Below are 25,711 nucleotides of genomic sequence, written 5' to 3'. Positions count from 1 at the left end.
GATCCCACAAGTTTAAATGTTTGTTTTAGGATTAAGACTTTGTTTTACTGTTCAGGTTAGAATTAAGTTTAGTGAAGGGTTTGTTTTAGACATTCAGTTGTGATGGTTCAGGTAAAGGTAAGGGGGACAGGGGAATGTATTATGTCAATGACAAGTCCTCACAAAGATAGCTGTACAAGGGTGTGTGTGTGTGTTTTACTCTTATCTCCCTCTCCTTATGTCACTGAGTTTGACCAATTCTGAGTGCACATATCACTGTCTGAATATATAAATGTGAGCAGGTCAGAGGTGTCCGTTTGTGCGTGTTTTTGTATCCATGCTCTGTTGAAATCTGCACTCATGTTTGGCTGTGTATGTCAGCGTGCGTGCACGTGTGTGCGTGTGCGCGCGCGCGTGTGTGTGTGTGTGTTTATTTGACAGCTCGCATGGCTCCCACTGGAGTCATGCAGCGTCCCCTTGGCTGTTGTGTACTGCCCTCTCTCCACCACCAGCGTTCTCCGCTTCAGCCCAGCATCTGTAAATCTGCAGACCACACGCCAACAGATGCCCTATAAACCCCCCTCCCCCCTTCCCTCCCCTCCTCTCGCATCCTTTGACCGCGAGTCCTTGAGCAGGACGTCCCTCGCCTCTGACGTCTTTACAACTTGTTTAGCCGCTAGCTGTTTGCCTCGGCGATTATTTCTAATCTCTGTGCGGCCATAAACTGCGCCGCTTCAACCAACACACCCCCTCCGCCCGCGCCATCGTTAGAGAGGATGGAGGTTTGCTGCTGTTGCACACTCTTGTTCATCGGAGAGAGAAAAGGCCGGCCACTTTTATGTCTTATGTGTCCCAAGATAGCCACATATATACTGACCGTTATACAAATGACTGTATGTTTTTTTTTCTCTTGGGAAGACTTCAAGGTAACTGTCAGCCAATCAGCAGTGAGCAGTTGCAGATGAAAGAGCCCCCCCCCCTCCCATTTACAGTACTCTGTGTGTGACATGACTGGCAACAGTGGCCATTACGTTTTCTCTGCCTGACAAAATGAGTTCCAGGTGTAAAATCAATCGCTATGAAAATGCCATATAATTGCTTCTGACAGATGACTCTATTAGCATCCAGCCACTGGTCAGCGGAGTGAAAACACACAAGCATCTGAACAAGAGCAAGTAGAGAGGAAACAAAGGAAATGTAGGTTTTAAGCTTAGAAGAACTACCTGTCCTCAGTACCTGTTTTAGAAAACAGCTTCCCTCTGGCTCTCTGAGATAAGCTGGCTTGAATCGATGCATTTTTCTGAAGCTTCATGAATTATTATGTGCCCCTGTGTATCACCCCCAGATCCCACTATGGCAAACACAACTGCGCCCACAGCTGAGGACAGATCATCCTGTGACAACACAGAGTTCGGCTGCTGTCCTGACGGCAAGACACCATCCAGCACTCCAGAGGGCGCCAACTGCCCCTGTAAGTCAGCATGACCCTTCACAAGACACCTTCTCTAGCTTCTGATTACCTGGATATTACCCTGTTGCCCTGTCGGTTGGTACAGTGCGATAAGATGTGATAAGAGGGCTGAAATCCCAACTTCACTTCCGAACTAGCTGCTGTTGCAGCAGCTTCTCTAAATCAATGCACTGAGTCACAGAAGCTTAAATCTTTCTTCCATTGATGTTTTTGAAAAAAGAGAAACATGCTCCTGGGTTTTCCACCTATCTGCTAAGATACAGTAAACGAGCATCTACTACAGCACTTAGCAAATCGCTAACGTTGCTATTTGATTCCTCTGTGATGTTAGCAAATTTAAACAACAAACTACATTGCCCATTGGAGAAAAATGTTTATATATTTATACTTATATATATAATTCTTTCTGAGACTTAGAGGCTAAAATCAATACTAAGCTCATGTCTGTGCATTAAGTGTGGAGTTAGAGCTGGGAGGCAATTAGCTTAGCTTAGCATAAAGGCTGGAAGCAGGGGGAAACAGGTAGTCTAGCTTACCTCTCTCAAAAGGAAAAAAAGCTCATCAATTTACACTTAGTGTCTCTTTGTTTAACCGGTACACATACAGAAATGTAATAACAAAACTTTATGCTCACTTTATGCTAAGCTAATCCTCTCCTATCTTCAGCTCCACACTTAATGGTGCATTCATGTGTTTGAATAATCAGAAAAATAAGTTGCAGACTTGGGAAAGTCAGCAAAAAGTTTGGTTGAGGGTAAGAAACTTTTGATTACTGCTGCAAATTCAAGCATTGTGTATCCATTCTTTGGCTAAAATTTAATTTGTAATAAGGTATTAGCTCGTAATCCTTACTTGCTTTCCACATAGAGCGACCTAGCCTGCTATCCAACTTCAAAGCACTTGAACACACCGAAGTTGGAAAAACAGCTTCCCAACTCGCAGCATGTGAATGCACCATTAATACATAATGAGAGAGGTATCAATCTCCTCAATTATTTTTCAGGCAGGAAGCAAATTTTTTTTTAGCTGTAATTTCTGCGTGAACTACACACTCTACACTGTCTTCCATTTGCATGATTGTGCAGTGTTTTGTCCCGGACTTCAGTCACAGCTCTGCTCTCCAGGGCTTGTGGAAAATCTGAATATGTTAAAACCTAAAACCAGAGATTATACTGTGTATGTAAAAAATACAGTTTCACATATAATATTTACCATCTGTGTCAAATGGAGCAATCAACACAATTTCCTGTTGAGCGTGGTTATGTTGAAGGGCTGATTTTCTACTTTCTAATTAGTGCTATTACAAACATTTATGAGATTCTGGGTTTTCTTATTTGTGGAACAGAATCCCAAAACTTTTTGTTTCACATCTAACTTTCTCTCCATTTTTAAAACTCAATTTATAAATTTAATTTGTGGATAATTTGAGAATCAACACAATATATTTTTATGTTGAATGTCTACTTCGGGAATAGCGATGTTATAAACTGACGCATCAGATGGTTTGTTACACAGAACCATCTGGAAAGTCTTTGTTGGAAACTGTTTGGAAAAGGGCAGGCGTTTCAAAAAATACTTGGCAGGTAATTAGATGAACCATCTGTCCGTCATATGAAGTAGTTGGAAAGTGCCGAAGAGGAAACACAACACAGCAACAAGCCGCCGTCTGAGGAGCTTTGAAGCTAGTTAGCATGTCGGTACAGACGATTCTTGTGCTCTAACAAAAAAACAAAACTGTTGCTTCTCTGTAGCTTCCCGTAGTTGCTTCCTCATATGATGCTGATTGGTCCAAACCACTAGCTTGGAGCGTGGCAAGATGGATTCCCGCTTTTTCTTTTGCAGCAGTGCTTTCATGAATCACTTCCCTCATATGTAAATGATCATATTGGCATGTGGAAGAAAATAAAAAAAATAAATACTCAAGTAGTGAAACGTTGAGTCGGACGACGTAGTAATCCACGTTTATGAATTTGACAACACTTCACAGTCTGACTCTGATATTAGTCATACCCTGCCAGATCCTCAGCGCGTTTCATTTTCTCTACTTTTTCTCCATATTGAATAAAGTTTGGTTTGATGCGAGACTCAACATCATATTTTAGGGCCCCTGTGCTATGAATAACCATCTGTGTGTCTATTCCTGCTTTTTTCGATCTTCCTTCACCTTCTTTCCTCTTCTTTTAATCTCCCACCTCTTCTTTTACTCAGCCCTTCTCTTTATCAGTCAGTGTTCGGTATCTCCCTCTTGAGCTGTATCTCAAGTCTTTTCTCTCCCTCAGCCCGGTCTTGCATCAGTTCATTTCTCTCTGGAGTTGAGCGGGGAGAGAGTCGAGAGACTACCAGAGGCCAACAAGCACTGGTGTACCAATCAGTGCCTTCTGCCAGACTCTGTTCAAAAAGATAAAAGGGCTTCTTTCTCCCCTTTGCTTCTCTATCTCTCTCCCTCCGTCCCTCGGTTGAAATCTGCTCTCTGTTTGTCCCAGTTGTGTTAGCCTGACTGATTGTGAAAGTAGGGGTTTCTATCTAGCCCCCATGGGTGCCACAGGTCATGACTTAAAAGAGTTGAGGCTACAAAATGGTGCAGAGTGCAGAGTTAGATTTCTGGCACGAATGTCCCATAGCCTGCCAGTAAACCAGCAGATTTCACTGCCACACAGTCCACACTGTTATCTGAAGCCTTCCACAGCCCTCTGACTTCTTTCACAGAATTTAAAGCTGAACAAGGGTGAAACATAGAACGCCACATCTGTCAAGCTTGGATTTCATGGTGTTCGGCCCTCAAATCCAAGACAACAGATGTAACAAATCCACTAAAGCCTGTAAATATTTATCTCAGCCCAACAATGACGGCACATCAGCGATCAATACTTCATTCAGCTCAAGTGTTACCAATAAAAGCAGGCGGCACCATAGGCAGATCAATACCCCGGATCTTTTTTCTCCTGAGAAGGGCTAAGCCTATTCTCCGCTAGTTACAAGTGAAATGACACGTTTTCCCCCATGCTAGAATATCCACCGGCCGCCATCACATTGTTCCCGGTGCAGGATTATTGGCGTGCCCGACTGTCTCAAAATAAATAAAAAAAAAGACTAATTGTTCGCTGTTGCAATCTTCACATCTCAACGAGACATTAAAATGGTGAAGTGATTCAAGGTTGAGTTTTGTCCACACCGTTAACACACTCGGGGAGATCTATGAAACCCTTTGTGTATTCAGTAGCACGGCTTCACGGCAGATATCTGACCGTCGGTTCATTCACAAACTCTAAAACACGTATGTAATCACTTAGTTGGAGTAATAATGGAGATAGTTTTGTGTTTATTCACATGGATGTTGAGATATCTTCCTTTGACATCTCTGTAGCCAGTGCAACACCGGTTCCTTAGTTTAATGTGACATAAGGTTCTCCATATGTTACATTTAAACACAATTCATATAACATCATAGATAATGGCCAGCAAATGCCCATGTGAGAGTTAATGTCACGCTAAGCTCCAGCTACTGTAAACTCTTCCATATGCCAAGGGAAGTCCTAACAAATCCATTATATTTTACAGTTCACTAGAACCCGATAGTCAAATAGCTCTGTCCCTCCTTTTATCTCTCTCTTTCTCTCTCTCTCTTTACGTCCGTCACGGCAGCGGGCTGGAAAATCACCCACTCTGATGTTTGTCTTCTCTGCAGATTAAAAGTCCGATCTCTCGATGTCCCATCTCTTTCTTTCTTCCCCCTCCATCTTATCGGCCAAACCTCACCCATTTGCCTCTTATTTTATGACTGCCGTCACATCTGAATCGATGTGTGCAGCCCGTGAAAGTACTGTAAAGGCGGGGGGTGGGGGGGGGGTGCGAGAGGGGCGGGCGGACAGGCGGGCGGATAAGCGGGCGGGCGTATGTGTCTGCAGTGACTGCTGTCCTTTTCATGCAATTTTAACCAGGCTGTGTCAGTCACCGGTCTGGTGGCATTAAGGAGACAATTACGGCTATCTTTCACGATAATCATACAAGTGCTCTTCCCATTCTCCCTGGTGTTGCTCAGGCAGGGGCAGCCATGATTGATTTGGGCAATTTGTTCTGCTGATTACGAGCGGCGTGGAAACCCGGCATCAGTGCCTCGCATGCTCTTCTGTTCTTCACCTCACACACACACACACACACACACACAAATCCCCTCACTTTCAGCTTTATTTCAAGCCCTCTCCTCTCTGGCAGCAGTACGGAGAAACTGTATAAAGAGTTGATAGATGTTGGACAACATAACCCCCAAGGTCGTACAGGGAGGCTTGCTCTTTGCTGAAGGAGGCACTTTTGAGAGTGGCTGGGGGCTGTTTCCTCTTTAGTGTATGTGTTGTTTTCTTCCTCATGTATTTGTGTGTCTGTCTAACTTGTTGTCTTTTTACCCAGCCCTCCATGCCTCGGCCAGCTTTTGGGACACGTCTCGGTCTGGTAAAACTGGCCCATTTTTCCACCTTTCCTTCCGTCCTTCTTTGGTTTCCTTCCTTCCTTCCTTCCTTCCTTCCTTCCTTCCTTCCTCCTCTCATATCTCACAGTCCATCTCTTCCACCGCCACAACCTCCACCACGTTCACCTATAAAGGCCAAACTCCAGCCCTTTTTAAACCCCTCCACCCACCCACACACACACAATCAGCAACACACTCACTAACCTCCCCTCGTCAAACACACACAAACATACAATCCATCACTAACCCGAAACTGGCACTACCCCAGAATGAGCACCGTGTGAAGGCAGTGGGGAGTGAGTGATAGACGAAGGTTCGACCCGTGCTGTTTTCAGTATCACATGCTCTTTCCTCGTCTCCTCTTCCTTCCAGCCACCATGAGGTTCAGCGGCTTCCTGCACCTGGACCAGGTAGAGGGCCAAGAGATCTTCTACACCCCGGAGATGGAGGACCCCAAGTCGGAGTTGTTCGGAGAGACGGCCCGCAGCATAGAGAGCGCTGTAAGTGTCCGGATGAAAAATCCGCTGTAACAAAACATATGATAATATTCTCATTGATTGTTCCTGCTACAGCTTCACATGGTCTGATATGACCAGTAGCTCTTCGTGGCTAATGTTACTTCATGTATACAAAGATCCAAATAATTGAATCAGTTCAAACACTCGATCGTTCGGTTATCCCGATCTCTGCAGCTCTCCCAGCCTCTTTTAGCGCTTTGTTTTGGTTGTCAGCCCTAAAAAAGTCGCTCTCATTGACGCCATTTTCAAACAGAGAGCTAAAAGGAGAGGGAATATCCGAGTCACTTTCATCAGCAGAATGAATGCTAATGTTGTTGTGTCTGCTGAATGTGTAACCAGGAAATAGCTGTCTGGCATATTCACCGCATGTTGTGTTTTCAGCTTGTTCTAGCGCCCTCACGACAAGAAAAAGAAAAAGAAAAGAAAAGAAAGCCACTTGTGTACAAAGTAGTCATTGTTCAGAAAAAAACTTTGCATAGTCTCGCTGCAAATTTTGTTCTTGTCAAGAGTGGAAAAGCCTCTGAGACGACATTCAAAAGCATCACGAGACACAAAACTCTTCAGTGAGAGCCAGACTGATCGAATTCTTCCAGCTCCTTCAGGAAAGTTTCATCGCAGGTTTTTACACACTTGACACCCCTGAAGCTGCTGAATGATATTCTGCCACACCGGGCTGGAGTGATTTCTCCGGTCAGACATCTGATAGAAAAATAACATTAAAAAAAACCTGGATACGGTCAGGGAGGATCGTACATCATATCAGAGGGAGACAATACAGCCTGGCTGATATTTGATTTTTAATAAAAGGCGAATATTGGCTATCTGTTACATCAGGTGATCCCTAGAAAGGAATGTGGTGATTGAAGACCAGATTTTGATCCAGGTAGGTAGATCAGACGAAAATAAGACCCTTCACAGCATCGTGGTCCATCGTGGCGGTTCAATAATTATTTTTCTTTTTTCTTTTTTTATGATGCAATAATAATTCTTCACTCACATGAACAGCAAAATAAGAAATCCTCACATATGCTGCTGATTAAATGTTTTAATTTAATGCACTGCATGCAAGCTTTAGTGTGAAGTAGCGTAGACATTGCACGAGGCTTCCAGAAGTTTAATAAGAGAAGTATAAAAACGGCTCTCTGCAAACTAATTTGTCGATTGCTTGCCAAACACTTCACAGTATCGGAAAGCGGCATCTCATCTGAGATTAATTAAGATGTTTCAGATATTTGAAAAATCAAGTCCTTACTCTGGAAATGAGTCTCGTGAGTCTGGACGGTCACAAAGCCAGTTGCTGTTAGCGAGGCCGGCACAGAGCCTGTACAGTAATCACTGTTAGTCCCCGGTGGTTCACCCCGGTTGCATCTCTCCACTGTCCGTTTTCTCTGTCGAGCTCAGACCTTTGAACAAATGTCTCTGTTGTTAAGCCAGGGCCTCGCTCCTCTGATGAAATGTGGGCTTGTGTATCTGTGTGTGTCTGTATACACAGTACACATCTACCAGCTGTTGAATCGGTGTCACTAACCCCCACTGGGACCTAATCTGCTACCTCACAGCACTTTGTGTGCGTTCGTGTGTTTGTGTATGTGTGTGTGTTCGCTCGTTAGCGCTCTTAGTCCGTGTGTCTCTGAAGCCTGGTGTGCCACTTGACAGCAACCACCCCCTCCTCATCTTCCAACACACACACACACACACGTACATTACATACACACACAGATATACACACACAAAGTACACACAAAGATATATAGCACGCACACACTCACACTAAGAATCAAGCCGCAGCATATTTCTTTTGCAGTGCAGCAACCTCCTACAATTAGTGAATAAATTAGGATATGTGAGAGAAAGAGAAGGGGAGGAAAGAGAGATCAGGAGGTTTTTAAGTCAGTGTGTCCATAGAGGAGTTTGTCCACTACCATTTCCATCCCTAAGCCAGCTTTGGAGGATTTTATATTTGACCTGTCTACTTTGCTGTCACACTCCAGCCCACAAATTAGAGGCATTCAGTACATGGAGGAAATAATCTTTAACACCGTATCCTCCGGTTGAACCTCGTGCACTGAGTCATCAGTGTCACTAACGGAATCAGCAGCTTTTTTTTTTTTTGCATCTGCGTTCACCCCCACTAGTGTCTATAAAACATGATAGATGGGATGTTTTGGCCGAAAAGCACGGGCGACGTTATTTGTAATTTCCACCACAAGTCAGAAAGAGTTCCAGCTGAATGTGTCTCTTAAATAATTCTGTCTGGAGACTGGCTGTGGGAAAATGCAGACGAGGAGTGTGGAAGAACACTTAGTGGGAACAATGAGCCTGAGAGGACGCTCCGGTGAAGTTACCAAGCCTCGTGACTTTAACCAGCAGCTGAGATGAGAACGAAAAACTGAGTGTGAATGTGATTAATCCACCGCTATGATGACAATGACAGAATTGTGTGTGTGGTGGTGTAAGTTCTAGCATGAAAATGGTCAAATTTTCAGATAAAATATTGGCCCAGTTTTGTTTGGCTAAAGGCAACAGTCTTAACTGCTGTAATGTCATTATTGGCCTGAAGGAACATTTTCGCCAAACCTCCTTACAGAGCTCCTCCGGCTAGTTACAACATGCACACAGCGGGGGCATCGGAAGCAAAACCAATCAGGAGCACATGTCAGGGTGGCACGACATTTATCTTAGCTCCTCCCGAAAACTTGTTCCTGTAATTAATGCCACGGCTGCAGCTAAATGTCAATTTGTGCACCCACACCCAATAGGTTTCTTCTCCGCACCCCAATTTGAGAGGCAGTCTTTCTTCCTCGGAGACAGAGTACAGTCTTCCAGTATTGGACTCGCTGCTATGATAGCATGGAGCTCATTACCAGCCTCATTTATCATCTCTTCTCTCTTGTCTGTTCTCTCCTCCCACTCTCCTTCTCTCTCTCTATCTCTCACCCTCTCCCCCTCAGCTCAATGAGTTGTTCAGGAAGTCGGAGGTACACAAAGACTTTATGAGCGTTCGTGTCCGTAACCTGGCACCCAGCAACTCCATCCTGGCCTTCGTGGAGGCTCACTTCAAACCAGGTGAGAGATCTTTGAAGTGAGCAAAAAATAAATAAAAAAATATGAATGAACATAAAGTAACCGACAGAGAAATACACTGTATGTGCTTGGAATCACTTATGTATTGTCCCCCTTTGTCTCTTCAGCAAGATAATCAGAAAAATCACTCAACGGAATTAAATGGAACTGGGATAAAAGTTAGGCCATTGGCCAAGGAAGTCTTAATTAGTTTTTCAGTGCAGAATAAGTCATTATATTGCTATTTTTTAAAGCACTTTAAGACTCTTTGACTGCAGGTAAGGTGGAGCACAGATCAGCTTGTGTGGAGTTCAGTAATCTTTTATTTAATTCTCGTATCTGTGGCCTATTTGACATAAATTCCCATTCTTCTTGAAGGTGTTTGTGCGATAGCAACCAAACTGTAGCTGCATGTAACCACTCTTGAGTAATCCTGCAGGCTTAAATGGCATTTTGCCCGAACAGTAGATGGTTCAGCAGCCACAACGCTTTGATTTAAATGACAGTAACTCAGCGTCTACAGTCACTTGAAACGTTGCACCGTTCATCCTTGTGTAAAACATGACTGCGATTGAAGCGTTCTCCAAAATTATTATGATTTTTTTTTCTGTAGCTGTGTGTTTTCTGCTGCAGATCTGGATGCAGTTTAATACAATAACAAACTTTATTGCTATTGAGTATTGAGCAACCTTAGCACAGGTACATGCTGAGTGTTTCCTTATCATTTTTTATTTTCCTCACGATATTGGGAGGCATTGAATGTTTCTCCTCATCTTTATCTCTTTTTAAATTTTTTTTCTCAGTGTCAACTAAACCACTGCTTTGCAACAATTTCCTCAATGTTAAAAAAAAAAGAAGAGATGGTGTTTACCTCTGCATGGATGTTCAGATTTCTATTTGAAATTCATCAGAGCCAGAAAAAGTTACCCAGAATGCCGGTGAGATTGTTGGCTGGTGCGTAGCATCTGCTGTACAAGTTGACAGTACGATTTGTGATGGTTTGAAAAAAAAAGAAACAGGAACAGAACCTGCTGTTACCGAATTACTGATGTTTTCTTGATCCGTTAAAGGTTTGTTTACCGTACCTCACTGATGGTGTAATCACAGGCTTGTATTTTCAATGATGACAAATTGCCACACTTACAAAGTGCTGATTTCTCATTATTTAGACAATATCTTGTAATCATAATGATTTAGCGATTGATACGCCACAACTTTGTCTTTACAAATCTCATTTTATACAACAAAAACCTCACAAAACCCCAGCAGCGCCTCCTTGGCTTTTTATTTTTTATTTTTATATTTTTATGAGTGTCGTTTAGCGTCCTTCATACCCTTCATATTGGGCAACTGGTGCTGTTAAGCAGTGCTCCTCCATGGCCAGTAAAGCGAACATCTGCAGCGACCGTTATGAGAGCAATCCATCTGGAACAAAGCCAGACAAGCGATGGGTGGAGGACAAGTGGTCCCCAGAGACCCTCCACCTGTCATACACAGGCCTTTCTGATATATCCAGTGTATCACTAAGGAAGCTCGAGTCCTGTATTTGCTTCGGAGTGCTCCTCAGAGGCCTTGTCCTAAGTGGTTTTACCTCTTGTTTATTGTAGATACAAGATACACGGTGGAGGACATCGAAGGAGCCCTGCTGAAACAGCTGAAGGCCTCCAAAGAGACCAGCATCGCCGTGAAGAAGCCGGAGGATGAGAATATTCGCTTCACCAATTATGGTAATACTGTGTGGACTTAACAGGAGTGTGCAGGGATTAATAAAATGAAAAGGGGTTTTAAGTTATTCATGAGGTGATTTATCAAAGGTTTTAAGGGTCTTGAATAGGAAATCTCAGGACTGCAGGCTCAACACACTTTAATGTCTCTTTTTCTTCTTCTAATTTCCTTTGTTCTCTCCAGCTCTGTTGACAGGACTCTCCTCCATCCCCTTCTTCACCACCACTACCACCACCACCACGGCATCTGTCACCACAGCTGCCCCCACCACCACCACCACAACCACCACCACCGCCGCCACCAGCACCACCACCAGGCCTCCGACAACAACCACCCCCTACTTCACCCGTCGCCCTACCCGCAGGCCCATCAGACGCACCACCACAACCTCAGCGCCGGTTACCACACCACTCCTCCACACCACCACGCCAGCTATCACCACGACCACGCCGTTTCCCGCTACCACCGTCGCACATGTCAAGAGTAAACTTCCTCACAAGGCCCAGAAGCCGTGCGACTCCCACCCCTGCCTCCACGGGGGCACCTGCGAGGACGACGGTAACGACTTCAGCTGCAAGTGTCCCGCCGGCCGAGGAGGCTCCGTGTGTGAGAAGGGTGAGCGGGAACGTCTACAATATTTGTCATAACCTTAAAATCAAAAGTTTCAAAGTTTAAGCTTATTTCAAACCCATCTAATAAAATGAGCTGGAACAGACTTCACCTGCAAAGTGGAATTTGCATTTTCAAAGAAGCCACAGTGATTATGCAGCAACTAAGAGGGTTTTAGGCACACTACTTTCCATTGTGCCAACCATGCCTTTTAGCTGTGCTATAATCACTGTTAACCACATCCTCAAGTGCTTTGATACCTTTATAAAGTAGCAGGCACATACTATTATAATACAAAAATCAAACATTAAAGAGAAACATTAAAAAGAAAAATATTAATGAACTATATTTCTTTTGTTAAGCAAGTAGTTTTGTGTAATTGTAGGTTCACAAAGTGGCTGCACAGTGAGACCTTAAGTAGCTGTGTGCGTAATGACTTTCACTTAGTGTTATGAGGACACAGATGTGGATTTATTGGGTTATTTGAAGCTCAACAAGGCAACAGAATGCAGAGCTCAGGACACAGGTCTATTATACCAGATTTTTATTTATTTATTTATTTTATTTTTTTGGAAAATTTGAGAACGAAGATTTGAGTATTGCCTGCAGTTCAAACTCACCTGAAGAGATTCAGACGGATTCAACAACCGCTGAGCCGTTCACTGAAGGCAACTCAGAACCCAATCAGCACCACAGAGCAAATCATAAATCAAGCAGCTGCTTGAGAAGCACAATTCTTTTGTTTCTTCCCTCTTACCCTACTTTGGGATTTTTTTTTTGGGGGGGGGGGGGGGGGCAAGTTCACGCAGCTGCATCTTAAGATAATTGACACTAATTGCTTTGATGGGGATTAGCTGGTGAGAATCAGTGTGTTTTTGAGTTAGAGTGGCTAAATGAAGTCACACATATGCATACACACCTACCAACACACACACACACACACAAGCAAAACCTCCCCCAGATCAATCAAGTCATTAGAAAAAGAGGGAGCTCATCAGCTGCCATTCTCCTCGGAGAGATGGACAGAAAGACAGATGGACGGAGAGAACAGAAGCCCAGGGGGGAGAAAATGGATGATAATAATCATAATTGTCAAGTAGCAAGAAAACAAAGGTTTCTTGCGTGCACGTCCGTGCATGAGTGTGTGATTGTGTGCGACTTGAGAAAGGGTGAAAAGCCCAGCTTCTCCTCTCTCTCAGCCTTTTTCTTTGGATGCTGTGTTTCATCAGGCACTTTGGGAAAAAAAACATCATTCTTAAAATAAACCGATAGAGAGGCTTATTTATTTGTCATCACGAGCCAGTGACACACCACCAACGCTCGCCCTTAATTATGCACATTAAATGCCTATTATGCCACGATAAAGCAAATCACATAATAATGACAGTATTGGCTGGTTGTCTTCATTCCTCCACAGCAATCAAGTACTACATCCCGTCATTTGGAGGCCAGTCCTACTTGGCCTTCCAAACCATGAGCGCCTACCACACTGTCCGCATCGCCATGGAGTTCAGAGCGTCCGAGATGACCGGCATCCTGCTCTACAACGGCCAAGAAGGCAAGAAGGACTTCATCTCTCTGGCTCTGGTCAACGGCAGGGTAGAGCTCAGGTGAGTGCGGGCTGAGTGAAGAGGGGCAGCCTCATTTGTCGGCTACTGATAACCGCTGCTTTTTGTTTGACTAAATGCGATGAAACTTTAATGATCCCCGTGAGGAAACGGGGTCATAATGGCAGCAGCTGAGAGAGGATGTAGATAAGAATAAAACAAATAGAGAGAGCGCCCGAGATAATGAGGCAAATAATTACAGCGAGTAAACATGTTGAAAACAACACTGCCAAGAAATAAATAAAGATACAGAAGCATTTTGACAGATTTGCAGGTTAAGGCTTTGACGCCATGCTTTCAGAAATATGTCCACAATTACAAATAAGCTGTTCACATAATCACAATTGCAGATGGTGCAAACGTATGCACAGAAGTATGTGCAGGAGGTCTGAATTTGGCATTTCATATGTTATTTTTAATCACATGTGTGTATATATATATATAGAGAGAGAGAATTATGCCTGGATGTACAAATGTGATGTTTGTATTCACAGATGGAAGCAAAGACGTATAGAAATGCATCCAGAAATGACTCATAGATGCATTAGACTGTCCGTTGTTGTACACGAACAGAAATAGCATATAGTAAGTAAAGAGATAATACTGACACTGCAAGTCAGGACTGATGAGAAGCACCTTGTTTGATAAATATTTTAAGGAGCTATTTGTAAGTTTTGCTATTGCTACATAGCTAACGTTAGTATTAACAGCTGTTTACTCACCAGTCTAGAAGAAAGGTTGTTGAGTTCAGCATCAAACTTCATTCCTTTACTCACCAACAGCTGTCTCCAAAGGTGGAAAGAAACACCAATGTTAACTCCTGTTTCTATCATGTCTTTTTTCTCCTGATGTCAGCATGGTAACCAGCTATTATAAACCATTATATGTTCTATAAAAGGTTATTTTAACCTGGCTGTATTATAATCTCTTGTATTATAAAGACAACAATGGCTGAAGCTATTTTCAAGTGCCAGTCACCCACTCACCAGCTCCCAGCAAGAAACCACGAAGAACCATGTTCGACAACGGAGAAAACTCACAAATAGCCCCTTTTTAAATATTTAAAACTGAATACGGTGAATCATGTCACAGATGTCACATCTTGGATTTTGGCAAAATTGTGATGAATATTCAATTCAAGTCTTTAATTTCAACGAGGTAAATACCCACAAATCTTTTACTCTCCGTCGTGACTCGAGGTTTTCTGTTAAAGATTTATAGCTCTGAAACCAGGCCAAGTATCATTCCTCATGACGAGTAAGTTGATGCTGATATGTAAAATTGATGTCATGCCCGTTGAAGATGTGTAACAGGATTTGAACAATGTTTTTTGTGGGGTGGGGGGGGGGGGTTAAGGGCCGTATCATTTTGGGGCTCAAGCTTTCAGCAACCAAAAGTTTCATCTGTTGAATCTGTTGAAATTAGCCAATTTTCCTGCCAGAAACCTGCAGAAGCAATAAATATTCAGCTCTTTCATGACAGCAGAATCGCATGAATAAAAAATCATTCTGGGAAATACGGCGTCTTCACATGGAGTCTGAATGAAGTCATTCGAGATTCTGCACTGCGTCTGTTTGGGAACTATTATTTTATGCACCACGCACTTTCTTTATCTTTTGGGTCTCATGTTTCCCCCTGACCTCCTCGAAATCCTCTCAGTTACTCCCCAACCTGGCCACGTTAGATTTCTCTATTCAGAGTAAAATCAATAGCAACCTAAAGGAGATCATTAGTCACTTGTGCTTTCAAATGGAGCTCTGCCTCAATTCCAGAAATACAGCTGTGAGATTACCACCCACAGCTCTGCAAATCCAAGACGTGGGGAGAAGAACTAATTATTTGTGGCAGATAATTGCTCTCAGGTTGTGCTAATACTACCATATGTGTGGGTGCACATACACAACAGCTCTTTTCTGTGATGATATGGCCTTTTTCTGAACAAATCCCATTAGATAAAAGGTTGAATTAAAAAGAGGGCGTGAAAGACATTTTTTAAGTGAGTAACTGCCTCATTCTGGTCTCATAGTTTTGAATCCCAAAGTCTTGCACTCTGTCTTGCACCTCTCTGTTGAGCAATATGAGCAGGACTGCTCCTCAGGTGGTGCTCACTAATAAAGTGTGAAAGCACACATGTAACACATTTTGTTATCCCCATGTTCTCAGGTTCAACACGGGCTCCGGCACAGGAACACTGATCAGCAAAGTGCAGATCAATCAGGGCCGCTGGCATCAGCTGGTGGTGACTCGCAATCGCCGGAACGCCATGCTCAGCGTGGACAACGAGCCGCACATCGAGGGCCAGAGTCCACGCGGCACAGACGGCCTGAACCTCGACACCAACCTCTTCATCGGAGGAGTGCTGGAGGATATGAAGCAGGAGTAAGACCTTCTTTTCTTACACTTGCACACCATTATTATAAGAATCTGGGCAGGAAATAAATTACCTGAAAATCCATCAGCTGTGGTTTCTAGTCTTCAAATTTTAATATTGAGTCCAATATTCCACTAACTCCACACAGCACCTACTTGATTCCACATTTTCATCCACATCTTGTTTTTTACTATGGAGTTATCTAACGTCCTTGTAAATCTGTCGGGGGCCTCTGGAAGAAATTAGCTGTGGGCCCCTATTAACCCCCAGTTTGCTGTAATTTGGCTAAATACAAGTTTATTTATATTTTGACATTTAAGAACATATGGAATAGACAGCTACTGAAAACTCTTATCATTTCAGCTGATGTACATGCAATAAAAATTGTCTGTGAACACGCACTTGACTCTAATGCATGTTCACACATAAATCTGTAGTTAATGAGTATGGTTGGTAATCCAGCCTCGCTTACACGGCACTTGTTTTAGGATTTCATTTCACTGTTCAAAAAGAGCCACATCAGTATCCTGTAAGTAATCACAGGTGAGCACGGACCAGATGTAGCAACATCTGTCTCAGGTGTTTATAGTAATTTAACGTGAGGCTGCGAAAGATTCACTTAATTGTTCTGCACAACAACACTTCCTGTCTCTACGTCACATGTTGTTTAACTAACCAATCTGAGGCTAGAAGGACATAGACTGAGGTAAATAAGAGGAAAAGTACAGAGGTGGATTCAGGAGGTAAATATGTTAATAATGAAAACTGTGTCTCTCATTCGTACCCGTTTTCCTTTTCCTCCTCAGTGTAATGGAAAGGACAGCGGTGGCCACAGGTCTGGTGGGCTGCATCCGCTTGCTGGACGTCAACAACCGGGTGCTCAACTTGCAAGAGAACGGGGGCGACAGTCTGTACGGCAGTGGCGTGGGTGAATGCGGCAACAACCCCTGCCTGCCGAACCCCTGTAAGAACGGCGCCGCGTGCCAGGTCAAGGAGGCCGAGATGTTCCACTGCAAGTGCAGCAAGGGATTCTGGGGTAAGATGCCGACTCTGCAGAGGTGTAGTCGAGCAGTTTTCCCAGTGTCATACTGAGATTTCTTCACAGTCATGGAATCCTGACAAGTTTATTCCAGTGTGTGTGCAGGGAAATAAGTAGAAAATATGTTTTATTCATGTGTAATTTTCCGACTTTTCTAACACCTTGTCGTTAAAATTATGTTTATATCTCTTGCCTTGCTTTCTCTCCAGGGATTCACTGCGGTCATGACTTACTCACAAATCCTAAGTAAGCTTGACAGGCTAATTTGACAGTGTAACTCATGCCCCCAGCAGGAGCGCCGGGAGACATTTTGTAAACACCAACACCATCATATCCGAGTGTCCAATGCAGAAAATGAGAGATTAAATGTTGAAGTAGAACAGAAAAACGTGGAAACTTCCACAACACGCTCAGTGATTGGCCTTTAGCCTATCTCTACTTCCACATCCCTTCCTCCTCTTCTTCCCCCTCCAGCTGACGCCGACTAACAAGCAACCCTCAGAGAAAATAGTTAAGACCAGACACCATCAGGGTCTAACCAAGCGTTGCCCCCTCGCTGGTCGCACTGAAGCCTACCGCAGAAAGTTTCACACCAGAACCAAATTAATTGTCAGAGTTAACTTTTATGCTTGAATAGAAGAGGATTTTATAGTGACACGGAGGCATGTCAGTGGTTAGAGAACCTATTTTCCCTAAAAGAGCAATTTACCTTGAAGTCAAAATGTGGATGAGTGAAATATCACCTCACATTATTATTACCTTTAATATAGGTGCTGTTTTTATGTGTTTTTTGTTATTGAGGAGCCTGAGAAGTAAAAATAACCCTGTGCTATGAAGACGCATTGCTGTGATCAAAGTTGTGTTGGCAAATGGATGGTGATAATGAGATTTGGACCATTGCCTGCGGACTCGCATTCAAGTTAATTTTGTCATCATGTCAATTTAGAGAATGGCCAAGATTGCCGGGATCTCGAAGGGAGGGACAGATCACGGAAAGAGAAGAAAGAGGAGAGAATAAATGGGTGGAGAGAGTTGTAGTTGGAGGGAGGACATGTCAGGACAGCCAGATGAATGGGGGAGGTGAGAGAGTATTAGAGCTAAAAAGATGGGAGAGGAGGAAGTGATATGAAAAAAAAAAAAAGGAAGAAAGTTGTGGTTGGGAAGAAGTGAGAGCAGAGAATAAAAGACAGCTTCCAAAAGCGTGAGTGAGGCAAAAACGGGGGAGCCCTGTGAGCTCAGCGGGGATGGGGTTCATTAAAGTGCTCTCCTCACCACAGGCTCTGACTGTTTAAGTAATGACGGGTGAATTCAGATGGCCTGTGGCAGAGGGCAAAACCATCATCCACCAGACGCTCGAGAGCCTTTCCCGCAGTCGCTATTGGCCCAAAAATATGGCCGCATGGCGGGGAGGCTCTCCACTGTTTAATCTGGATGTGTAATATTTTCAAATCCTATTAGAAAACGACCTCTATTACAGAGGAAATCCTCATCCCCACTCACATTCTCTCAGATGGAATAAAAGAAAAAGTTGTATGAAAACGTTGGCGGTTGTTGTGAGTTTCATTAGGTGTTTACTCATGATGGATTTTGTGTGTGTGTGTGTGTGTGTGTCCAGGTCCAACTTGTGCTGATGTCCATGACCCATGCGAGCCCAACAGGTGCCACCCATCCTCCCAGTGCCAGGTGCTGCCGGAGGGAGGCTACAAATGCGAGTGTCCCATGGGACGTGAAGGGAAGCACTGCGAAAGAGGTACCTGACTAAAGATTGTTTATCCTGCTGTAACTCCCATCACTTAATGCCTCGATTGTTCTCTCCCCTGCTTATCAAGGAGCACCAGTGTTTTGGTTTGGAGTCAGCTGGAGTACCAGCTTCCTCCTTTTAGCCTCTCTTCCTCCCCTTTTCTTTCCGCTCTGTGACATTTCCATCCATTCTGGATCGAAAATGGAGATCAAAAAGAGAGAGTGGGGGATGGGGGGGTTGTGCCTTCAGGGTGGGAGGGGGAGTCGGCGGGCTGCATGCACAAGTGAGGTAGATGATTGGCCCCGTCGGGCCATTCGCCACATTGACTCAGCTGCGCTTGTTAGCGGGTAAGCGGCAGCGAGGCTGCAGCCTTCCTCCACCACCTCCCTCCCTGTCTATCCGCCCACAGGTGTTATGTTCAAACATGTTTGTTGCTTCTTGGATACAAACATGGCAGAACCGGGCCACGGCTGGGGAAAAGACCAGAGCACAGCTCGGCTGCTTTTGAAGTTCATCATTAGCACTTTTGGCGGTGTCACATTCTGAAGTCTACCCGTGTTTCTTCCCTCCCTGCCTTTGTAGATGTTGTCATGAATGTTTGCAGAAGTTGACTACTTGCAACTCTGAATGAAAGAGAATATACTATTATGCACATTCCTAAGAAAAGAGAGACGCGCACCTTTGTACACCTGAGAATTTGGAAAACCAGGTGGGAATAGCCTCCCATTAGCCCCAAGTCCCAGTTAGCAGGTGATGAAAGCAAAGTGAGGTGAACCAAAATCAATGCTGTGTGAGCAAGAGCATCTCCCATTCCAAAGGGTATTTTTTTTCACAGGAATCAATGAGATGACTAATCGCATCAGTCCTCCCCGCCCGTGGTGATTAATGAGAGCGTCAGTCAGACAGAGTGTCAGCGCCAGACAGGAGCTCGGAGATAAGGTGGCAACCAGGCGGCCGTATCCTCTGAGGGCTGCACTGAGAACAGTTACAAAGACAGGTAGCTCAGAGCCCACTCATCAGAAGCCTGAAGGTGAATTAGTCGTAATATAAAGGGTGTGTATAGGAGCGCGTGCGCATGTGTTCAGCTGAACTGTGGTTTCCATTTCAGTTCCGCCAGGGTTCATCAGTGCAGCTCACTGCTATAATATTCACCATCAAGGACTTTTCTCAATGGTGTTCCAATAGTATTGAATGGCCTACTTTCCTCTGTGCTTTTACCCTGTGATAGTGTAAATCATTACAATTTAGTGATGAAAGCAAGATCACTTGGACTCAGCCAGTCCTTGAAAAACTAACTGCAAGCAAGAGTTTGAATTTCAGCAGTGTTTTGCATTCAGCACCGACCAGCTAATGTTTGTGTGTGTGTGTGTGTGTGTGAGAGAGAGACTGTGTGTGTGTGTGTCTCTGATTCACAGTTCAAGCAACTCTATTGAAGAGCTAATTGATTACGGGCAGGTCCAGGACCTTTGATTGCAGCTACAAAGTTTTTAACCGGCTAAATGTTCATTTCAGTCGCTTTGTTATCGTCTTTCCTTATTTCGTTTTGTTTTAATGCATTTTATAGGATGTACTAATTAGGTAAGATTGCTCGTATAAAAACAAAATTACCTCAGAGCTTACTATCGACCTCAGCAAAATAGATGCAACGGCTCTGTGAGTATTGCTTTTGAGACTTTTATTTCCGTCTTGTTTGAGCACGACTGTGGAAAGTTCAACTTTTCCCCAACATCGACTCCCTCATAGTCATGTGAATGTTCCTGGTCACTCAGCTGTTTCAAATGTGCGGACCTCTGGTGACTTATTGATCACCACGCTATTATTTTGGGCGCAGGGTGAAGCAGAGAAAGCCCCCCCCTCCCCTCTCTCCACACTCCTCTATGAGAAACTACTTTCTGAGCGGCTCTGATACTCTTATAGTTCAGTGCACAGTTCCTTGTGTGTGTGTGTGTGTGTGTGTGTGTGTGTGTGTGTGTGTGTGTGTGTGTGTGTGTGCGTGCAGGACTATTTTTTCCTCTCCTCCTCCATGTTGCATGCCATCATCATTAGCAGTCTTCTGCACAATAGCTAATTAGCTTTCTCATCTCCGTCTGCCTTCTCCATCCTTACTCGACTCAGCTAATCCCAGCCAATTACAAATAAAAGCTTTATTGCTGGCTACATAGGTATGTGTGATAGTTTGTATGTGTGTGTGTGTATATGTGTATTTGTGTGTGTGTGTGTGTGTGTGTGTGTGTGTGTGTGTGTGCACGTGAGCATCTAGTGCTGCACATGCCTCTGAATGATGGTCGTTTCTGCAAACAGCACCATAAACACCACGTACCCCTGGCTGACACTTGAGTGATTTTTAATGTCAAGCCACTTGTTAGAGGGATGGCACAGTGCCTGTCCTAATCACTCCAGACAGCCAGAAACGGGACAACCAGACGTAGACCCGTTACAAAGACATGAATTTGTAAAAAGGCCTGCCAAAATACAATGGCTGCATTATTTCATGAGTCCCGGCTGTGGTGTTAAACTCTACATGTCTCCAAAGGTCCTTTGTTAAACTGTGGCGGGCTGTGTAATCAGTCTGGCATAAGGGTTTTTGAATTTTTTTGTTGAATATCTGTCAAGAGAAAGACTTAATCCCAAAGGCTATGAAAACACAAATCCATCTCTTTCCATAATGCTGACAGGTCCCTCAAAGATGTACTGACTATCCCTGAATTTCAATACTGTCAGCAACAAAAACGGGACCTGAGGATGAATACATTCTCTTTGTTTTTTGCAGTGGCTGAGAGGAGAGGGGCTTACATGCCATTATTCAACGGAGACTCTTACCTGGAACTGAAGGGGCTCCATCTCTACGGGCACGATCTGCGGTAAGTCCCATGTCTCGGCATGAAACCCACACAGTCAAGTCGTGTGCGGTGGGTATTACTGAACACTGGATATCATGTAGTTTTCATAGAGCTCGTTCTGCGCCCAAGGCAGCACTCCTTCTGTAAGCCTGAACTGAATTGACAATGAGGGTTACGCAAATAACACCTCATCTAGGCCTTAGCATGTAGAATATATAGTATCTCTACCCAATTTCCATATAGAAGGAGTGCCATGCATCAAAAGAAAGCGTATATGCGTCCTTGTTTTGTCGTGGGCGTGCGTACCAATGTATCTCCGCCTCTTTCTGCTTTTGCTATGACTGCAGTCAAAAGCTGAGCATGACCGTGGTCCTCATGGCTAACGACTCCAATGGTTTGATCTTCTACAACGGCCAAAAATCGGACGGAAAAGGAGACTTCATCTCTCTGTCCCTCAACAACGGGATCCTGGAGTTCCGCTACGACCTGGGCAAAGGTCCCGCCACCATCAGGTCAGCACGTCTATGAGGGTTCAAGTTAAAACAACCAGGGCGCGATTTCTTCTCTCTCTCTCTCTCCCCTGGCTTTCCTGTGTGTCTCGTTCTCTCTCTCTCTCACTGCGGCTATCACAGTCAAGGCTTTTTAAAAAAACAAACATAAATAGAAACACAATGTTTTACTATGACTGTTTGTGATACAGGAGTAAAGAACCAATCCAGCTCAACGTGTGGAACACCATCAACTTGGAGCGCTCAAACCGCAAAGGAGAGATCATGGTGAACAAGAAGAACCCCGTCCGAGGGGAGGCACCGGTAAGAGTGAGCAAGCTAACAAATGGTTATCTTGTTTTGTTTTTTTCGTATGCAGGACTGATGGGCCTTTGCCTGCTGTGCTTAGCCTTGCTTGTGTTGTATAATCCTGCATTTGTTTGATCGTCTCCGTGCTCTTATCGCCACGGCCTCGGGGCGTTAGTGCTCTGTTTTCTCCCTGAGTTGAAGCGCTTCAACTCGCCCGCTTCAGGCACAGTTGACTCTGCAAACTTTCCCTCCCTTTCCTGAGGTTTTTTTTTTCCACACCGCTTCACACCATGTGGTTTGATTTGCTGAAAATATGCCACTATCTCCCGACATCCATCAAGGTAAGAGGAAGAGCTCCAGATGGAGAGGCCCAGTTTGACAAGCTGTCTTAATTTTAGAAGTCCTGTAATTCCACTTTAAAAACAAAAAATAGAGGAGAAGAAGAAGAAGAAGAAACTTTCAGCCTTTCAGCTCGCTGCGGTGCTGGAGATAAAATTTGCTGTTACACACAGGAAGGAAAAGCAGTTTTTACTGATGATGTACAGTCAATTTTATGAATTCAGCCTTTGAGGTGGCGTCTGGGGAGACAGAGGCAGATAAAGGAGATAGCAGCAGCAAGAATAGCGTAATGAAATTCTTCAGGCCCGCGTCTGGACCAATAAAGCAGGTACATGCTTCCAAATGAAGGCGATCTAATAGTCTGATAAGCCTGTAAGTCATCCAATTATATTAAACAGTGTAATTTGTGATTATGAACATGCACTCTGTCAACTCCATCATCGTTCTCTAAGACGCAATGCTCTCCTACTTTTTTTTTTTTTTTTCCTCTCACTGCTCTGTCCTTCCCCCACTGCCTCCAATCGTCCGTATGGTAATTGTGTTTTACTCCAGCAACACAGGCAGAAAATCTTATTAAAAGAGAAGACCAAGGCGAAAGCATGGAGGGAGGAGGGGCTGGGGGTTGGGGGGGACAGAGGGGACGCAAAGGATGAGCCGAGACTAGTTATGGAGCTCAATGCAGAGACCCCCATCGAGTGTGGGTCTCAGCTAATTCTCTCCTACTCCGGCTTTAAGAACGAGGAGGGAGTTACAGAACGCTTTGCTCAGAGAAAGCCCCACATCACATCAAAGGTGGTCGCACACGCGCACTTATGGATACATATTGCATGCCGGGAGTGTTCATCATATCAAAGATGGCTCGGGCTGCCGGCATGATGAAGTACATATTTTCAAAGGCGCGTAGGTGCGGATAGGAGAAATAAAATAAATAAATTTAAAAAAAGCCTGACTTCACCTTTCGCTGAGTGGCAGCAGTCTGTAAATGAGGTTGGGTTAAGTGGCACTATTCACAGTCTTTCATCCATGAAGTTTGGAGATCTTTTCTTAATGGCACCATCTGCTTCATGCATGGCCTTCTCAGACTGGGTGTCTTATTTGCATTCACTCTCTCTTTAAGTGTAAACACACACTTGCACACGGCTTTGTGGGTATATGTGTATGTGTACGTTCAGTAATACAAAAGGTGCATGCGCAGGAAAGCGGGCTCTTCACTTTTATTGTATTCTTATTTAATGTACTTATCTCACACACTGCAGCTATGTTTAATGCTCTTACAGATGTGCCCGGTGTGTATGTATGTGTACATGAGGGTGTGTGTGTGTGTGTGTGTGTGTGTGTGTGTGTGTGTGGGTGCGTGTTTCATGGGCTTTTGCACTTGCCTACTGTAGCTCCGCATGCCTTTCTCTGCACAGACACTTACTAGTCTTCCCCTAATAACTCTCTTCCTCCCTATTTTCTTTCCTTCTCTATGATGTGCTGTCTGGAAATAAGAAATCACGCAAGGTAATGAGACAAGTCCCAGTCACACCTTAGCCCATTTTTCATTTGAGTCGTTCACTGTGTCCTCTCACCCCCATCTCTCTCCATACACAACAGCACAGAAGAAAAAAAAAAAAAAGGTACTTCTGCAGAGCGGCGGGCAGCTTTAAAGGTGCCAGTTCTGTAGAAAAACTTTGCCATTTCATAAACGCCATACGCACGCACACAGCACCGAAGTAGAGATGCTCTTAAAGAACACGGTTTGGCTTTCACCTCGGTCCATCTGCTGTGGGGGTGGAAGGAGGGTGGGAAGGTGGGAGGGAAGAAGGAAAGAAGGCAGTCATCTTTGTGATGGCCATTGTTTTTAGCAACAAAGAAACGTCTTCATTAGTCCGGTGTAGGCGGACATAGCACGCCAGTGCCGCGTGGCTGTGGGAAAAAGTGAGAGCGAAGACGGGAGGCGAGCGAAGGGGAAGAAATACATCGTAGGAGACGGTGAGGTGCCAAGCCAAGCTGGGCTGTTCTTTTTGTCATCTGCTCTCTCTTCTTTTTCGCAAACAGGAATGATTCTCCATAATATCATAAAAGTCGCTCACTCTTTCACCCACTCACTCACCACATAACACAAACATCACCGAGTCAGAATCACTCCATGGAACCAGCTGTCTCCTTTCACCAGGTGCAGATTATTACCTACAAATCAGAACATGATGCACCATTTCATTGCATGACATCTCACTTTAGAGCCGTAGAGAAAGTAACTACGCAGAGGTAGACCATGCTCAATCGCACAATAAAAGGTCTTAAACAAGGTAGAAAACTCTTGAAGACAAAACTCAGTTTGCATCTGCGTCAGAGTAAGCGAGTGTTGCCGAGCAGTAAAGGTCTACATAAAGAGCCTGAGGTGGCCAACTCTGCCCCGCAGTTGGTGACAACTTTTCGCTGAGCCGAGAGGCACCAGCCACAGCTGTGTCCAGCAGCTTTGGCCAAGGTCCCCACCCTGTCTCTGTTGGAAGCATTTCAAGGTGCAGTGACACAGCCCCCGGGCTTCAGCCAAGCACCACTGCCTCCTGCTCTCCAAATCCGATCCTAAATAAAAGCCCAGCCGGCGCCAGCTTGCCTGCACAAAGCCTGTTTATTTGGCCCCTTCCATCATTTTTCCAGCAATTAACTCCACTTTACCCCTCTGGCAATTACTGCCCTACATAAAATAAAGATCATTAATTCCTTCCTTCTGAAGTGGGCCAGGCTCCTCCATGCAGAAGGAGGAAGTGGCACCTTGCTAATACAAAGCAATTGTCCCAAAGGTTTGGTGGAGAGAATCGAATTTCATAGTTGTCTGTCGCGTGAATGAATTGCAATTAATGTGTCTCCACACTCAAGTGTTTGAAAGGTCGGTGCTTATAATCAGCCGTTCATTAGGAATATCCGTAAAGAACCATCCATATCTCAAGTCCAGCCTGCCCCTGATTTCCCATTGTAGTCCTTTTTTTATGTCTCACAGATAGAGGATAATTGACCACTCTCTCTGAGAGACATAGAATCAATTATGTTGTAATGTATCAAGTGTATTGACAAGGAAAAAAGGCAAGGAAGTGCAGTTAAAGCGTCTGCTGGCTACAATATGGATAAATCCTTTTTCTTTTAATGTGACAATCTATATGACTGTGA

At 44.3% G+C, this 25,711-nt stretch overlaps 1 protein-coding gene across 9 annotated transcripts in view; it reads left to right on the top strand.

Annotated features, from left to right (window-relative positions):
* The window catches only part of agrn (agrin), a 248,571-nt gene that overhangs the window by 209,488 nt on the left and 13,372 nt on the right, over positions 1 to 25,711 (top strand). For 5 of the 9 annotated variants that reach the window (XM_056384775.1, XM_056384776.1, XM_056384773.1 and 2 more), the window contains 13 exons: positions 1,325 to 1,450; positions 6,285 to 6,412; positions 9,382 to 9,496; positions 11,101 to 11,220; positions 11,402 to 11,833; positions 13,245 to 13,437; positions 15,598 to 15,813; positions 16,612 to 16,841; positions 18,460 to 18,594; positions 21,356 to 21,446; positions 21,773 to 21,937; positions 22,126 to 22,237; positions 24,053 to 24,064. In XM_056384775.1, coding sequence (XP_056240750.1) covers positions 1,325 to 1,450; positions 6,285 to 6,412; positions 9,382 to 9,496; positions 11,101 to 11,220; positions 11,402 to 11,833; positions 13,245 to 13,437; positions 15,598 to 15,813; positions 16,612 to 16,841; positions 18,460 to 18,594; positions 21,356 to 21,446; positions 21,773 to 21,937; positions 22,126 to 22,237; positions 24,053 to 24,064 — 2,075 coding nt within the window. The remainder of the gene's footprint in view (positions 1 to 1,324; positions 1,451 to 6,284; positions 6,413 to 9,381; positions 9,497 to 11,100; positions 11,221 to 11,401; positions 11,834 to 13,244; positions 13,438 to 15,597; positions 15,814 to 16,611; positions 16,842 to 18,459; positions 18,595 to 21,355; positions 21,447 to 21,772; positions 21,938 to 22,125; positions 22,238 to 24,052; positions 24,065 to 25,711) is intronic. The other 4 variants (XM_056384774.1, XM_056384780.1, XM_056384778.1 and 1 more) reach the window with 1 other exon arrangement.

This window comes from Seriola aureovittata, chromosome 9 (assembly GCF_021018895.1).
Source record: "Seriola aureovittata isolate HTS-2021-v1 ecotype China chromosome 9, ASM2101889v1, whole genome shotgun sequence".
Taxonomy (NCBI): domain Eukaryota; kingdom Metazoa; phylum Chordata; class Actinopteri; order Carangiformes; family Carangidae; genus Seriola; species Seriola aureovittata.
Note: the sequence above shows the minus strand (reverse complement) of the source record. Positions and strands in the feature narration are given on the sequence as shown.